Source organism: Myotis davidii, unplaced genomic scaffold (assembly GCF_000327345.1).
Source record: "Myotis davidii unplaced genomic scaffold, ASM32734v1 scaffold299, whole genome shotgun sequence".
Classification (NCBI taxonomy): Eukaryota; Metazoa; Chordata; class Mammalia; order Chiroptera; family Vespertilionidae; genus Myotis; species Myotis davidii.
The window spans coordinates 2,651,699-2,668,646 of record NW_006293088.1 but is presented as its reverse complement, the minus strand read 5'-3'; the positions used below and the strand labels follow the sequence as shown (position 1 = coordinate 2,668,646).

The window sequence follows — 16,948 nt, the reverse complement described above, 5'->3', positions numbered from 1 at the left end:
TGTTATCTTACTTCTATCATTGACAGTCCCTCTAGGTTGTGGGCTGCTTGCCTGTGTTCCTGAGAAGCATCTACGGTACCAGTCTATAGAGTGTGTTTTCTTTAGTGAATTACCGGTATGTTTATCTGTAATAAACTTGCACTGTTTTATGTATATGTTTGATTACATACAGCCTTGTGACAGTTTTCCTGCATGTCATAAGCATTTGAATATAAATTAAAATGTTAAAATCAAATCTGATATTGTTTTACCTTTTATTTGGTGTGTGGAAGGTGTGCGGAAGAGGGGGTAGTCTTATACGGCGAATATATAACAAACTCTGTATTTTGAGTGGAAATGTTAGGGGGTCGTCTTATACGCCCAGTCGTCTTATACGCCGGCAAATACGGTAATTAGGGTGCTCCTAAGGCTTAGGAAGAGCCACACTCAAGGGGCCAAAGAGCCGCATGTGGCTCGCGAGCCGCAGTTTGGCGACCACAGGCCTAGACCACTCTTCGCCTCCTTGTGTTTGCCTGGCTACTTTACTGTCTTTTGTCTCAGCAGAGATGTGACCTCCTCTGAGAAGCCTTCCAGACCCTCAGGCCGGGTGAGGCATCAGGCATGTGCACACACACCCATGCGCACACACACGCATGTGTTCACAGGTGCACACACACATGAATGTACGTGCAGACACACACCCACAAACATGCACACACACCACTGACTGGTTTCCTTGTCTTTCCACTGACGTAGTAAGAAACTGGATCTGAAACCCAGCACAAGGCGTGGCACATAGCAGGCCCTCAATAAACCTAAATGAACAAACCCACAAATGGTCTGTACCAGGTGAAGATTGGCACCCAAGACTCTTCTCTGCCCAGCCTTGGAGTTCAGGAATGAGTAGAATTTAAGTTCAGGTCCAGGGCAGGCCAGGCTGGGTAGGATGAGGGGGCCTACCTCGTGGTTTGACAGCTCCCAGTAGGGCCGCTCGCCATACGTCATCACTTCCCACATGACGATGCCGTAACTCCACACGTCGCTGGCCGAGGTAAACTTCCGGTAGGAGATGGCCTCCGGGGCTGTCCAGCGGATGGGGATCTTGCCACCCTGCAGGGGACCCAGGCCCAGTCACCACTGTCCTCGCTGATCAGCCTCAGGACTATTGCAGCCAGACCAGATGCTGCAGTCAGGACCCCTCCCCTCCGTGCTCCCTACAGGTGCTCTTGCCTCCTGAGGCCCATGGCCCAGGTGTGCCAGTACGAGGACCCCACCAAAGGCAAAGGCTGCTGCACCCTCCAGCCATGGACCCCGATGGCGACAGCCCCCCTGGCACTCACACTGGTGGTGTAGGTGGCCTCGGGGTCGTCCTCCAGCACGCGGGACAAGCCGAAGTCGGACACCTTGCAGACCAGGTTGCTGTTGACGAGGATGTTGCGGGCGGCCAGGTCGCGGTGGACGTAGTTCATGTTGGCCAGGTACTTCATGCCGGCCGCAATGCCCCGCAGCATGCCCACCAGCTGCAGCACGCAGAACTCACCATCCTTCTCCTGCCAGAGCACAGGCCTCAGCCACCAGCCGGCCGGAGCCCAGGAGGGCACCCCCAAGCCTGCCGCCAAGGGTCCCGGCCCACTCCAGTTCACATACGTACCCGAAGGAACTTGTCCAGGGCCCCGTTCTCCATGTATTCAGTGATGATCATCATGGGCTTGTCTGCAGGGGGTGGGCACAGGTGTAAGGGATGGCACAGATGGGGGGTACAGCTATGGACGGAGCCCCTGTATGATAGCCCTAGTGGACAGCCCCTCTCCACCCCCTGTAGGTCAGGCCCCCCAAGAGCCCCACCACCACCTCTGGTGACAAGCCTCACATTTGGAGACGACGCCCTCCAGGCGGATGATGTTGTGGTGGCTGAACTGGCCCATGATGCTGGCCTCGCTGAGGAAGTCCACCCGCTGCTTCTCGGTGTAGCCGGCTTTCAGCGTCTTGATGGCCACAGGTACCTCCTTCTTCCCCGACGCCTTCAGCGTCCCCTTGTACACCTCCCCAAACTCTCCTGCAGGCAGGCAAGTCGGGGGGAGCATCCCCAGTCAGCCGGGACCGGGCACTCCCAGCCCATCTGTACCAGGCCCTCCGCCGGCGCGCCAACCTCACCTGCTCCTATGACCTTCTGCCGTGTGACACAGGACGGGTGGATCTCAGTGGTGAACTTGAGCACGGCCTGGTTGGGGTCCTCGTAAGTGTGGGGGTCTACATATGTCTTCAAGGGCTTCAGTTGTTCTGGAAAGGGAAGGAGGGGCTGGTCACAGACAGGCCAGGGAGGGTCCCCGGGAAGGGTTGCCCTCAAGGAGGAAGTGGAAGCTACAGGATCAGGGGCCAGGAGACCGGGACCAGGCCGTGGGGCATGGAGCTTCTGGCTCAGCCCCTCAGAGCTGCCCCGGGGAGTCCTGGGAGTGCCCGGGCTGCGGGCTGAGATGGGGCCGGGGGCCTGCGGGGACAGGGGGAGGGCACGGAGGGGGCGGCATCTCACCTGACTTGGAGAAGTAAATCCAAGAGCTTGCGATCTGGTTGAGAAGCAGAGAAACTGGTCTAAAGTAGTCTGCTGCAAATCTTGTAGTGTGTGATATGCTCCATTGCTCTGTATTAAAGGTAACCTCCCTTTCTCCACCCTACTTTAATTAGGTCTATCTTCACTGTTATCACAGGCCTGTTGGCTCTTCCTCCTGAGAACCCACAGGAACAAGCACAGGGGGTCAGCGCTGCTCTGGCCAGGAGCCTCCTGACCCCGCTGTGGCCCCGCGCGGGGAGAGCGACAAGTGGGCTCACTCCTTGGGATCTGCGCCCTGTCACGGCCCAAAGGAGGGCTTTCCTCATTAGCGCTCCCTGGCGCTTCCTGCCTGCGAGTCCGGAGGAAGTGTGGACACACCGTGAACAACAAGGGCAGAGACGATGACCGCCGAGTCCCAGGCCCCACGGCGCGCCAGGCGCTGTGCTGAGCACTTTGCAGCTCACTGCATCTTCACACCCCCAGGGGCAGGGGGAGATCACTATCAGCCCATTTTCCAGACAGGAAACCAAGGTTCCCACCCCTCTGCGTCCCACCACGAACCTGCGATGGAGGAGGAAGCCGGTTCCTGCCAGCACCAGGAGCAAGACAATGACCACGGCCACTCCGCCAATCACCGCCACGTTGGCAGATCCTTCCATGGCTGTTGGGGAGACAAACTGATGACAAGGAAGCCCCCCCGCCCCGCCCGCCAACTCCACACCCCCTGTTGCACCCACGTTAGGGACTCGAAACACATGCTGGGTATTTTTACGTGTGATGGTCATGACGCCCTTTACTCCCATTTCACAGGTGGCCAATCAGAGGCCGACCCCCGGGAATGCAGCCGGCACCCCCAGGTGTGGGACTCTTCCTGCGATGCAGGATTTGACCTGGGTCTGCCAACGCCAGAGCTCAGATCCTCCCTTCTGCTCTGAACGAATGTCGCTGGGTCCCCTCCCCCAGCTCCAATTCAGGCCCCTCCCCAGGCCATCCACCCACACGGCTGTCCTAGAAGCAGGCTGACCAGAAGGGTGGATTTCTGAGTTTGTTGACCCTTTCCTCCTCTCAGGATGTCCTAGCTGCTCCGGCTCAGGGCCCTGGCCTGGCTCACTCCCCGGTCCCCAACTCACACAGCGTCTGGAACTCGTGCACCTTGCTGCCGGCCCCCTGGCCCTCCTGTGTCAGCGCCTGCACTTGGACCAGGTAGGTGGTGTCCGGAGTCAGGTCGTCCAGGGTCACAGAGAAGTCCTCGGTGCGGCGCACGTTGTAGTTGTTGGAGTCCCCCTGGGGTGGCCAGCGGGTGCAGAGGCAGATGGTGAGGGCAGGCAGGGCCATCAGCTCAGCCCACAGAGACCCCCCCTGCTTAGCTCACGTATGCGGCAAACTCAATGCTCTCCTTCCGGAGGGGGAAACTGAGGCTCAGAGAAGTCAGGTGGCTGGTTCAAGGTCACAGCCAGCAAATGCATGACCTGGACTCCAACTCAGGTCTCCTCGATCCCCAAGACCTGGATTTCTCCCCAACTATCTCGTCTGGGGATTCCAGAACACTGTGTCTCTCCCCCAAATCTCTGCTGCGCTGGTCTGGGACAGGTGACTCAGGAAGAGCCCAGGCCTCAGTTTCCCCATCTGCAGAATGGAGCTTCTTCAGATGGCTGTGTCGTGTGGTGGGTATCTATGACACCCCTCCCTGACCCCCTGCAAAGGTACCTTCTTGTGGTAGGTGACCTCGTACATCCACACGCGGCTCTGCTGTGGCACAGGGATGCTCCAGGACACGCTCAGGGAGGTGGTGCCCCGGCTCTCCAGCTTCACCTTGGGGGGCTCTGGGCAGAACAGCGGGTGGGGGAGGGGTGTGATGAGCCACCCAGGGGTGGGGGGCAAGTGTCCCCAGACCCGGATCCATCCACAGCCCAAGCTCTTTAAACCCCCACCTGGGATTCTTAACTTCCAGCTCTAGAGCACAGAGCCCCAGACCCCAGACCCACACAGCTAGCTCCTCAGAAGAGCCCCGAGAGCATCTGTGAGTGCGTCAATAATAAAAACCAAGTCACAGCCACCTCCTGAGATAGCCTTTCTATGGACCAGGCACTGTTCTGAGAGCTTCATATAGAAGAATTTGTTAAACCCTCTCAATAGCCCTGTTACCCGTTTTACAGGTGAGGAAACCGAGGCTCAGAAAGGTTGGGTCACTTGCCCACAGTCACAGAGCTGGGGAGTGACTCCAGAGACTGTGCTTTCAACTACTGGCGGCTGCTCTCTCTCCGAACACAGCTGAGCCCTGGGTGGCGGTCCTCTGGAAGCCACACCCGGGCGACAGCCGCCACCACCAGGCCCTCACCTGTCTGGTTGATGCTGACGCTGGCGGTGCGGAAGCTGCGGCTGGCCACCAGGTCCGAGACGCCGTTGCGGGCCTCCACGGCGAAGGTGTAGTTCATGTGGGGCTCCAGGTCGCTGACTATCACGCTGGTGCGGGTCAGCTCGCTCGGGAGCTCGGAGTAGCGCACGCTGGCCTCGCAAGGTCTGCACTCGCCTGACTCGGGCAGGCACTGTTCGCAGGTGACCCTGTAGGTGATGTCTTCGCGGCCCCCGTTGTCCAGGGGCGCCTTCCAGCGCAGCTCCACTTTGGCACCCATGCCCACGGCCGTGAGGTGGCTTGGGGCAGAGGGCGGGCCTGCACAGAGGGCAGAGGGCAGAGCTCGAACCCAGGTAGCCCTGGACATGGCAACCACCAGACCCTGGTCACCTGTCCACCTCCCTGACCCGCTGCACACTCACCTGTGCAGGGCATCGACAGCGAGTCCTGCGCGGCCCGGAAGTAGCCTTCCTCACACTCACAGAACGTGGCCCCCTCGGAGGACGGCAGGGTGTGTGCGGGGCACTCCAAACAGGCACTCTCGGACACCTCCGATTTGAAGAATCCAGACGAGCAGGCTGGTGGGCACAGGGACAGACATCGGTCAGTTCAACCGGTTCCCACGGCAACGGCTTTTCCACTCCCTGGCCATGGGACCCCGGGCAAGTCACGCAGCCGCCATGGGCCTGTTTTCTCATTGTAAAATGTCTTGTGACGTGAAAATGCAGGGCAAGCACCTACCTCACGCTGGACACTCAGGAAATACCTCATCCGCGTGCCCCAAGCCTGTGCCTCACTCCCCACTGCCTCTTGCAAGAAGCGCCATGCCCCTAAGCTAGGCATTCAAGGCCCCCGTCTCACCCTTGGGCTTCCCTAGCACCCTCTCTCACACCTGCTCAGCACTGGACAGAGCTTGCTGTACCTCCTTGCATCTGTGCCAACCAGCCTGACGGGTCCCCACCTGGACGTCGGGCTGCCCAGGGCAATAACTGGGCCTTCTTCACTGTTTGTTTTGATGACTATCACCACCACCTCAACTGGTCGGCCAGGCACACCAGCTCAGGATGCCACCCCTGCAGGTGCTCCCCCCACGCCCAGATCCGACCGTCCTTCCGTTCTAGGGCTGGCCGACCAGAAAGCAGGAAAGGCCAGGCCCCCAGCATTTTCTCTGGGTCTGTTTCCAGGCCCGAGTCATTTCCGCCGCTCACAAAGGCAGCCAGGAAGCAGTTCTTCCTCCCCCGATTGGTAGGTCCTGTCCTGGCAAGGCCGGCGAGGGGCTCAGGCACCTGACTGCAAGGCCTTTTTTCTCACACTGGCCTATCCTGCCCCTGCCCCAAGCCCCTTCCTGGCCCCACAGACAGGAAGCTGCCCAGACACAAGGCCCACTGTGCGGGGCTACCCAGGGCTTGAAGTGGACAGAGTGGAGAGGGGTCACCCTAGGGACACCTTCCAGAGCCCTACGATTACCAATACCCTCCTTCGGCTTAATCTGTGGATCCAACACTTGCTGACCCTGGGCGGGCATGGGCCCGAGGTGTGACAAAGCCCCTGACTCAGGGAGCAGGAATATGTGACCGTGCCTGCCATACAGGAGTGGGCAAAGGGCTAAGGGGCTGGAAGCAACCTTGGCCAGAGGTCCGAGGAATCATGGAGGAGATATTTCAGCTGGGGTTTAAAGGCTGAGTAGGAGCTCGGTAGGGCAGAAGTATGGGGAGGAGTTAGGGGTGAGAAACAGCAAGACTAACAGAAAGCATGAGTGGTTTGTGGGCACAAAAGGTGGGGGGCACCAGGCAGTAAAGGCTGGGAGGTCTCCAGGAACCAGCATGAGAAAGGCCTGTACTGCCAGGCCCAGGAGCTGGGGCCGTATCCTAAGGCAATGAGACCATTGAAGGTTTGCTGCAGAGAACAGCCGCACAGTCAGATCTACACGGTCAAGAGAAGCCTGGGACAAAGTCTCCCTCCTGTCCTGTCCCCTATGTGAGCAGAGGTGGGACGGGGACGGCAGTCGGGGGACAGGACTCAAAGAACACCCAGTTCCTTACGGTCCTGGACAATGACATCCTGCTAACGGCTCTTCTCACAGGGGGACCCTGGGGACCGTCCGTCCCAGCAGCCTCTCACCCCTCTGCTGGCCCTGCCCCGTCAGAACCTCAGCACGCCTGTAGGAAAGGGGACTTGTCCAGGACAGAGGGGGCCTGGAGCCCCAATAATGAACACTGACCACTGGTTAAACCACGACTGGGTGCGGCTCCTGGGCCAAGCGCCTGCCATTCATTTAGTCCTCACGATCAGCCCGTTAAACCTGGGCACTGCGACCACTCACACCGCTTTGGAGGCGGGGACATGGCTGCGCAGAGAGGCCAGACAGCTTGTCCACGTTCAGCAGCTCCCGGGACACAAGAACAGGACCTAAACCCAGGACTTTGGGCCCCTCTCCCTTCCCACCAGCATCTCAGTGCGGAGCAAAGAGGGATCCATGTTCTGGAACAAGCCCGAAGCGGAGATGGCCTGCTTCAACAGCCCGACAGTCCCAAGGCTGACTCGGAGCAGCTGGGAAAGGGGGTAGGGTGGGGGGTCCTAACATAGGTCTTCTCACACTGGGCGCACTTATGTCCTATGGCAGTGGTTCTCAACCTGTGGGTCGCGACCCCTTTGGGGGTCAAACGACCCTTTCACAGGGTCACCTAAGACCATCAGAAAACACATATATAATTACATATTGTTTTTGTGATTAATCACTATGCTTTCATTATGTTCAATTTGTAACAATGAAATTGGGGAACATGAGGAACTGTATTAAAGGGTCGTGGCATTAGGAAGGTTGAGAACCACTGTCCTATGGGAAGAAAAGGGTGGACTCAAACCCAGGGTGGGGTGGCCAAAGTCTTCTTCGAGTGTCCCCATGTATTTAAGAAACTCCTGGGTGTTATGCATTCGTCCTCATATCTCATAGAAGACAACATAGCTCTCTCCTCTCCCAAATCTTCGGGTAAAAATGAGAGACTCCAGAAAGCTGGGCCATGTTTATCCTGGGATTTCAGTTCCCCCAGATGCTCGGACTTGTCTACCAGGGGTCTACCCCCTGGGTGAGCGGTGCTGCAGGAGGCCTCGTCCCCGCAGGGTGGGAGGCGCATCAAGGGCCCCTAGAATCTCAATCGCACCTTTCCCGTCCAGGCTCTCAGGCTGCGGAGGGGACGTGAGCCTCCACGAGTGCGGGCTTGGCTCTGCTTAAGGCTTTTGAGCCACCGGCAAACCCCCCACCATGCCCCCACCCCACAACCACGCGGCTGCGCCCCAGCCCCCCAACCCTATGCCAAGGGGAGGAAGTGTGGGAAGAGTCGGGTTCCATTCTCTGGCCCCAGAGCCTGGGGGTGGCCCGCCTGCTGCCGGCAGGAAAGAGGGAATTTGGAGAGATTTCCGCTGCGGATGTGCCAGATAACACAGTGGAGAGGCAGCATCAACAGGGCATGTGCTTGCCTGACGAGAATGTGCTGCCCCCTCCTCCAACCACAGAACTGCAAGGGGCTCTCCCCCGGGCCGCGCCAGAGCGTGCCCGTGCGCAGGGGCCTCCGAGTTCATGGGTAGGACACCAGCAGGCTCCCGTGTCTTCCTCTCTTTGCCTGACGGGATTTCCTGCCATTCTGGGCAGGCAAGCGGGGACAGGGGCCACACACTGGGTGTTCACACACACTCAGACACAGTCACACACCAAAATACTCCCTGTCCCTTAGCCAGCCAGCAAATTCTTCTGCATCCTTCCATACATAGCCCAGCCTGGCTATTATAGAGCTCCTCTACACAGCCCTTCCAAACTGCCCAATTTCTGGCTCCCTTCTTGCCCCATTAGGGCATCTGTTACTCAGTTTCACATTTACCAAGTAGAAATTGAGCGCTCCCTACATTGGCACAGTGCTGGGTGCTGGGATACGACGGCGAGATAGATAAACACCATTTCTGCTCCAGGGGAATTCACTGGCTGTAATGCTCCATCCAAAATTATTTCCGCACACATTAGGAGCCGCTATGAGACTGGCAGCTCCTGGAGAGCAGGAAGGGAGTCCAATTTATCTGTGTCTGATGGCCCAGCGGAGGAGCTGGCACACAGTAGGTGCTTAGCTACTATTTGTGGGCTGGATGGATAGATGAATGAATGAATGAATGAATGAATGAATGAGTAAATGGCAAAACCTACCATGTGCACATTAAACACACGCTCTAGGACCAAGAAGTGAGCAGGCCAGGGAGAGACCCTGTGGGGATGGCGTGCCAGGGCATCCACCTGCCTATCTGCCTGACACGCACCTGGCATTGGCACACCTGTGGAGATCTTCTCTGGCCCCACTCACCTGGCATGCCTGTATCACTCTGAGCAGGGGAACTGGGGCACGGTGGCTGCACCCTGGGCTGTACCCCAGTTTTTCCAGTTCCTGGTACCCGCCCCTCAGGTGGCAGCGTGGGGTGACTCAGGGACAGACACCCTCTGGCATGACGCAAATCCAGCCCCTGGCAGAGCTCCTCTCCTCAGGCCCAACCGCCTCTCAGGCCAGTGGTGGGGAGGTCACAGGGTCAGGAGGTCACAGTAGCAATTCACCTGGGGCCAGTCATCTCAAGCCGTGCCCAGCTGGTGTGCAGCACCTCAGCCCAAGAATGCAGAGTGTGGACTTTGTCTCCTGCCCTCACAGGCAGCCAGTGGCAACTCATAGTTACTGACCCAGCAAATGAGGGACATTGATAGCTCCGGGCCCTGGGGGCTTCTCACTCCCTGGCAGGCCCTGTGGTCCCCACAGAAGCCGGTGTCTCCATGGCCCGATTGCTGCCGCAAGGTGACTGCTGCCAGCACCCTGACGCTTTCACACACGCGCTCTGGGGAATTATCTTGGGGGCATTCCTCCACAAGCCATGATAAGCGAGGCTCCCCCCACCCCCAGCCTCCCCGCTTCCTGCTCTCTCCCTAACACCAGCCTTTTATCTTCTGTTTGCTTTCCCTCGCCTCCTTCCTTCCTTCCTTCCGTTCTGGGGACCCACTCACCTCCGGTGAGGGAGGGAGGGGCCTCCCCAAGGAGCTGCCAGCACCTGAATTTGCCCCAGTGTGAGCTGAGGGTGGGGCAGTCAGGGTATGGGGGGAGGGGAGGGCCAAGGGCAACTCCGCAGAACTGAGGCCCGGTGGCACCCAGAGCCCCCAGCTGTGTCCTGACAAAGCAGGGCTCCTGCCAAGGCCCAGGGGCACCTGCCTGAGACCCACCTCAACCAGAGAGCCTCTCCTGCCCAGGGCGTGCCTCCCTTCAGCTATGGACCCTGGGCTAGGCTGGGGCCCCTTGGGATGCCAGTGCTCGGACCCTGCTCCTTGGCACATGGTGAGGTCCCACAGTCAATGGTCTGGCAGAGCAGCCCAGGTTCTGGACGGAGCCACAGCACAAAGTCACAGGCCCAGAGGGGACTCACCAAGGTCACCCAGCTATAGATGGAAGGACACATGCCAGGGGCAGCTGGGGACAACGTACTGCCCTCCTCGTTACAGGCCCCAGCTCTTTAGGTCACCGTTTCCATTCTCTGGGCCTCAGTGTCCTCCGCTGTAAAATGGGAATAAAATCCTCAGCCCCTCTGGGTTGTTTGTGAAGATGGAAGAAAACCGTGCCTCTGAAATGCTTAGCATGGTGTCTGGAATGGGGTGTCCCTATGAACCGGGAATAGAGGAACTAAGGTAGAGAGGGGGGACATTCCCGAGGTCCTGAGCCCCTTCGGGGAGCAGGCGTCACCAAGGAGGGAATTCCCAAACCCCCACCTCCAGCTCTGGCCTCCCAGCTGCTGGGCTGAGCCTCTGGCCAAAGCCGCTGGCCACCTGCTCACCTGGCCAGCAGTCCTATGGCCGAGGCGCCAGCCGGGGGGCCCGCCAGCTCAGCGGCCGATGCCAGCACAGGAAGCGGAGCCGAAAGGGAGACAAAGCCGCCCCAGGGGAGATGACGGTCAGCCTGTCAGCCTGAGTGACTCCACTGTCCTCCGGCGGGGCCGGGGTGGGGGTGCCGGAGTGAAGCTGGCTCATTCCTGACATAGCTCACGGGAGTTCTCCGGGCAGCGTGCCCACCTGTCCAACACAACACCTGGGAGTGCCTCCCTTCCGCTGGCCACTTAACTCTTTCCTGAACCCGGAGCTTCCTGGGGAAAGAACCCTGAGGAGAAACAAACTTTGGGAATAACCTGGACCAGGTGCTGGGTGGCCTTGGGGTACCCACGCCCCTTTTCTGGGCACAGTTTGTCATCAATACAAGCCCCAATGGGAGAATCCAGGTCCCCAGGGTTCTCCCATTAGGAACGGGGGGTGGGGGGGCAGACCCGACGCCTCCCTCAACGTGCACAGCAAACACCCCCCTGACCACCCCCGCTCCTGCACGAGGACCTGCCATCCTGGGGTTGCCCTGAGAGCTGGTCCCCAGGCCAAGAGCTGAGTCAGGGATTCCAAAGGAACTGGTCATTTCCCGCCCCATTTCCTGACCTATCCTCTAGCCTGGATGCCGCTGCGTCGCCTGCATTCAGATCCTGATGCAGCCACAGCTCAGCTGTGTGACTCTAGGCAGGTCTCTGAGCCTCAAATCCCTGTCTGTTAAACGGAGTGGCAGAGCCCGGCTGGTATGGCTCAGTGGTTGAGCGTCGACCTATGAACCAGGAGGTCACGGTTCAATGCCCAGTCAGGGTACATGCCCTAGGTTGCAGGCTTGGTCGCCAGTGTAGGGGGCGTGCAGGAGGCAGCCAGTCAACGATTGTCTCTCATCATTGATGTTTCTATCTCTCTCCCCCTCTCCCTTCCTCTCTGAAATCAATAGAAATATATTTTTTTTAAAAAAAGGAATGGCAGAAAGGTGGTGCGAACTCAGCACGAGCGTCCGGGTAAGTGCCTGCCTAGCTGTGTGCCTGCCCTTGGGGAGCTCTTGTCTATGAAAGTTGCTGTTGTTCTGTCCGTCGGCTCTCCGTCGGCATCATGGTCAGGGGCTGCTGGGAAAAGCCTGGAGGGACACAGGGAAGCCAGGCTGGAGGCTCGCAGCCACACAGAGGGCCCCTGAGCACTGAAGGGAATTTTGGTAGAAGGATCCCAAGGAGGGAGAAACAGGCAACAGGTGGCTGGCAGTGGAGAGGGTCCCACCGGAGGAGTCAAAAGATTTCGCTCTCGGAAACCAGTCCTCCCTACCAGGGGCTTGCTAGCTAGCTCTTCACAAACAAAGCCTGCCAGAATCCTGACCCCCCGCCTCCAGGGGAGGGAAGGCTGCCCTGCTTGCTGGAGAACCGTGCCCCCCCCCCCGCACCCCAGTCCTAACCGTCCACTTATCTCTACAGGGCCTGAATCACCAGCCTGTGGAAAGTTTTCAGCTGCCCCTCACCCCCACCCCCGCATTCTTGTGTGAGGATGTCATGTGGGAGGAGTCTGCTCAACCCACTGGGCTGCCTCGGCCCCTCCACCCCACCCCCTCGTCATTGTCTGAAACTGGGAGTGTGCACTTGAGGTCACCTAAATCAGGGGCCGCCTCACGCAGCAAAGGGGAGCTGCGAGGACAGCACGGTGGTAAGAACGGCCGGAACAGAGACTGCAACCCAGGCTTACAGCCTGAAAGGCTCTTAGGGAACTTCCCATCCACGGTTTTGCAGACTGTGTTAGGCAAGGTTCTGAGGATTCGTTTTAGGAGGCAAGTGGGGCCTATCAGAAAGGGCTTCAGGCTCCTCCAACACTTCCACCCACTTCCTAGGTTGTAGGATCCACGGCTAAAAACCAAGTATAAAGTCAGCTGTCACACTTGAACTTCGCATTTTATTGACACCTAAGGCCAGAGATGAATAGAGATGTACCTAAGGTCACCCAGTGGGTATGTGCAACTGCACAGACTAAATCTCCAATTTCTCAATACCCCGCTTATCTTAGCAAAGAAGCTCCCAGAGAAAGGGGATGAGCTGGCCTTCCAAAGGTCGGCCTGCATTCCACAAATGCCCTGCCCCACAGCCATTTCCAGAAAAAAAAAAATCACCCAATGAAAAAAGTCCATGTTGCTGCAGCGATTTCCGCTGTCACAGGCCCTGGCAGTGCCAAGCCGCAGCCTCCCAACGTGAGCTCACCAATGCCCAGAGAGAGTCTGATTTAACTGGCCCCCTCTCTGGTTTGATTTGTCGTCAGAAGAGGCCCCTAGGAGAGAATCTGGGTCTATGGCCCGTGGAGGGTCAGGTGAGGAGAGGGGCCGACAGATCCTCTATCTTCCTTCCACCTTTTCCCCAACACAGGCATTTTTCAAAAGCTCCCAGATCATTTTCCTGGGAAGCCAGGGGATGTGAATCCAGGGTCCAACTCACTTACCTCCACGTACAGAAAAGGAGCTCAAGTCCCAGAGAGATTAAGTGACTTGCCTAAGGTCACACAGTGAGTTAACAGAGATGGAACTAGTTCCTGGGACTGGACCAGATGCCCACAGTTGCTGGTATACATGCAGTAGATACCCAAGCTATTCTTGTGGGATGAATCAAAAATAACAATCACACTTAAAGGCACTTATGTGTCAGACACTGACCTAATCAGTTTATGAGCATTAAGTCATTTAATTATCATAACAACTCTACAAGATGGGCACTATGCTCATCTCCACTTTACCGATGAGAAAACCCAGGCACAGAGAGGTTAAGGAACCGGCTTAAAGTCACAGAGCTAAGTATAGAGCGGGGATTTGCAGCCAGGCATTCTGGTCCTGGAGTCCTTGCTTGTAACCTCGATACTAGACTCCGTTCATTCATTTCACAATTCATTCGTTCTCAACGAAATAAAAAACCTGAAGTCTAGGAAGACTTCGCGGTTTCCACTAAGAGAACCACGTCAGCACAGGGATGACCTTACCAAGATCCCACAGTCCTGGGAACACAGGCTCCACCCCAGAACCCCTGCCCCAGGCCACCCCTGCACCATTACTCACCCTGGCAGGCGTCCTCCACCTTCTCGTAGCCCTCCTGGCACAGGCACTGACCGATGGGCACCAGCCACTCGCCGTCGACGGCACAGTGCATGCGGGGCTCTTCGCCCCCAGGGGGAACCACAGCATGGTCCACGCAAGTGCCCGCCACGGTGGCCAGGGAGGGCGATTCGGAGCCGGCGACGGTCTCGGGGAAGCGGGCCAGGCCCTGCAGCTGCTCGGGGCACTTCTTGTAGTAGACGCGGACGGAGAGCAGTGCCACGCAGGCGCCGATGTCCTGGAAGGCCAGGTAGAAGCCCTTGTGGGTGAGCGGCCCCACAGAGGACTCCTCCACGTTCAGCTTCACGTGGCGGGCCTGGAAGTCGCTGCTGACTGTGATCTCGTCGGGCGCGATGGTATCGATCTTCTTGAACTGGCGCTTCTGGAAGTTGGTGCCGTAGTCCACATCCGACTCGGCGTAGTAGAGGTTGAAGGTCTCCTTGCAGGAGCTGGCGCCCCCCGGGAAGCTGTTGCAGTCGCGCACGGTGAACTTGAGCTCGATGAAGATGCGCTCGGCCTCGCCGCGGTACACCCAGTTGGTGCGCAGCCAGTTGTCCTGGTCGCCGGCCACCACGTTGCACACGGAGTACATGTAGATGGGTGCGTCATCCATGATGTTCTGCATCAGGTCCCACTGTGGGGGCCAGCAAGTTAGTGTGGGTACGCCCCCGGGGGGGAACTGAGGCCCAGAGGCACTGCCCAGGTGGCAGCCCTGGGCACCAGGAAGACACTTGTCAGTTCTTGCTATCCTCATTCTACAGGGAAGGAAACTGAGGCCCAGAGAGGAGCTTTGTGTCACCCCCACGCACTAGAAGTACCCAGTGATCCGGGAGCTGTCCCCTGTTGTTTCTGATCCCAATGCCAGGGTGCTGAACCTCTATATCAGACTGTGAGCCGGGGCGGGGAGGAGGAGGGACTCCATGTGACCCTGGATGGAACCCTGAAGCTCTCCAGCCTCCATGTCTACATCTGCAGACTGGGGACAAGATCTAGCCCACAGCATTGCTGTCAGGATAAATGACAGAATGTCCACAAACTGCTGAGCACACTGCCTGGCAGGGTAAGATGAAAGAGCTGTCATACAACAGCTGGTGTCATCAGCATTATCACCACCACCATCATCATCATTATTATTCACTGTGTGCGCATGTGAACGGCAGGGGAAGAGGATAGGTCGGAAACAATGGGTGATCTCCCATCATTTAGACTTTGGCTTTGGGACAGATGAGCGCATCTTCTTCCCTCCTCCAGGAAAGAACATAGCTTGGCCTCCTCCAGGAAGACTTCCCAGGTTGGGCCAAGGTTGGGCCACATGCCCCTCTCTGGCCCCCAGTCTCATGTCCCCCATGTCGAAGTACTTGGCACCTACGTGGTAACACCTACATCTGGCTCCCACACTAGATTCTGAGCTCCTTGGGGTAGGGACTGGGTCTAATGCATTTCTGTATGCACAGGGCCTACCTGGAACAGAGTAGGTACTCAGGGAAGTGTTTGTTGAATGAATGAGTGCATGCATCACTAAAAGCAGAGGGGCTGAGGAAAGAAGCCTGGCTGCACTATGTGACAAAATCCAAGGCCTCGAATGCCCTTGGGCCTCAGTTTCCCACTATAATGACTGGGTTAGATGAAATGATCTGAGATGCCTCCCAGCTGGACATTCCAGGATCCAGGAAATCCGCTAGAGCTGTCATCCAGGCCTCCTCGGAGCTATGATGACCAGGGACAAGCACCTAACTCACGCAGATCTTTCCAGCAGTGGGAGCTATCCCAACGAGCCCCTTAGAGACACACTTCTCCATGGCTCAGGGCCCCAGGACAAACACAGCAAGGGCCCATTGTACAGCAGAGCAAACTGAGGCCCAGTGAGCAGCAATATCTTCCTCAAGGCCACATGGTAGTGGCGCACAAAGCTGGAGAAAGGACCCCAGCATCTTGCCCTCCAGACTGGGTCATAACAGGCCAGGGCAGAGGGGAGATAACTTGGATGGGGATGAGGCAAAACAAACTGAGCCCCGAGCAGGAAGGGGAAGCAACAGCTGGGGGAGCAGCGAGGAACTTGATCCTTTTCCCAGGCTGGGGGCTGCGGGCACCTGGGAGCCACGGTTCCCTCTCTCTCCCTCACCCCACACCTCCTGGGCTGGGACCTGGAAGACACGGGGAGCCCTTAACCCCTTCCCTCCTAAGATAGTCCCCCTGACCACCAGCCCCTGGGGGTGTCCAAGCCCAGGGTGGCTGCCACCACCCCTCCCAGCCTTAAGCTAAAGGGAACTCCCATGGGTCCCTGCTCTGCCAGGGCCTTCCACCTTCAGCTGTCTCCCAGCTCCTTCCACCTTTCAGGTCCCCCCTACCACCTCCTAATCCCCAGCCCACCCTGGATGTCTACCTGTAAGCTGGCGTGAGAAGCAGGACACTAAGTATGAACCCGGGCTGAGCTGTTTGATCTAGACTGGCCCCCTCCTCCCTGGGTCTCAGCGCCCCATTCCCATGCCCCCGCCCGACCCCGAAGGCTTACCCCTTTGCCATACGGGTGCGTGAGCCAGCCGAGCTCCCCGTTCGCTGCAGCGAAGTCCAGCAAAACAACTGGAAGAGACAGGAGAGGAGGCCGGTAAGCTTGGGGGCATCTCCGGGGGTCAGGCCATGGTGGGAAAGTGACAGTCCTCCAGGAACCCCAAGAGTCCTTGTCGGCTTCTTCAGCCCAGAGAGAGACCCCACTGTACGGGGTCACCATATCCATGAGACCCGTCCCTCAACACGTAGGGGAACAGAGGTCGAGGGAAGGGACGGGACCCAGTCAAAGCTACACGGTGGGTTGGGTGAGGACGAAGCCTCCTGTTTCCTAGGCCACGACTCCAGCCACGCCACCCTCTCAGTCAGCCTCCAGCTGGGCAGAGCAGGACTGCTCAGCCCAGCGGGGAGACAGCAGCTGGGCGGAGAGCTGGGGCTGTCCGCTGAGTTGTTAAGTGACACCACGCGGCCCTGTCTGCTTCCTGGGACCAGGCTTCTGGACAGCACTTCACAGGCACGTGGGTCTTGGGGGCCCTGGTGCCTACTCCTGCCCCATCCTCAACCCCACCAAACCATGTAGCACACATA

At 58.2% G+C, this 16,948-nt stretch overlaps 1 protein-coding gene across 1 annotated transcript in view; it reads right to left on the bottom strand.

Moving 5' to 3' along the window:
• The window catches only part of EPHA2 (EPH receptor A2), a 24,897-nt gene extending 8,299 nt beyond the window's left edge, over positions 1 to 16,598 (bottom strand). The window contains exons 1-14 of the mRNA XM_006766682.2: positions 16,368 to 16,598; positions 13,820 to 14,489; positions 5,303 to 5,458; positions 4,866 to 5,198; positions 4,235 to 4,350; positions 3,658 to 3,811; positions 3,089 to 3,188; positions 2,666 to 2,702; positions 2,510 to 2,528; positions 2,134 to 2,259; positions 1,850 to 2,035; positions 1,631 to 1,692; positions 1,320 to 1,529; positions 940 to 1,089 (exon numbers count right to left, since the gene is read on the bottom strand). Coding sequence (XP_006766745.1) covers positions 940 to 1,089; positions 1,320 to 1,529; positions 1,631 to 1,692; positions 1,850 to 2,035; positions 2,134 to 2,259; positions 2,510 to 2,528; positions 2,666 to 2,702; positions 3,089 to 3,188; positions 3,658 to 3,811; positions 4,235 to 4,350; positions 4,866 to 5,198; positions 5,303 to 5,458; positions 13,820 to 14,489; positions 16,368 to 16,589 — 2,541 coding nt within the window. The 5' untranslated portion in view covers positions 16,590 to 16,598. The remainder of the gene's footprint in view (positions 1 to 939; positions 1,090 to 1,319; positions 1,530 to 1,630; positions 1,693 to 1,849; positions 2,036 to 2,133; positions 2,260 to 2,509; positions 2,529 to 2,665; positions 2,703 to 3,088; positions 3,189 to 3,657; positions 3,812 to 4,234; positions 4,351 to 4,865; positions 5,199 to 5,302; positions 5,459 to 13,819; positions 14,490 to 16,367) is intronic.
• Positions 16,599 to 16,948: the final 350 nt, after the last annotated feature.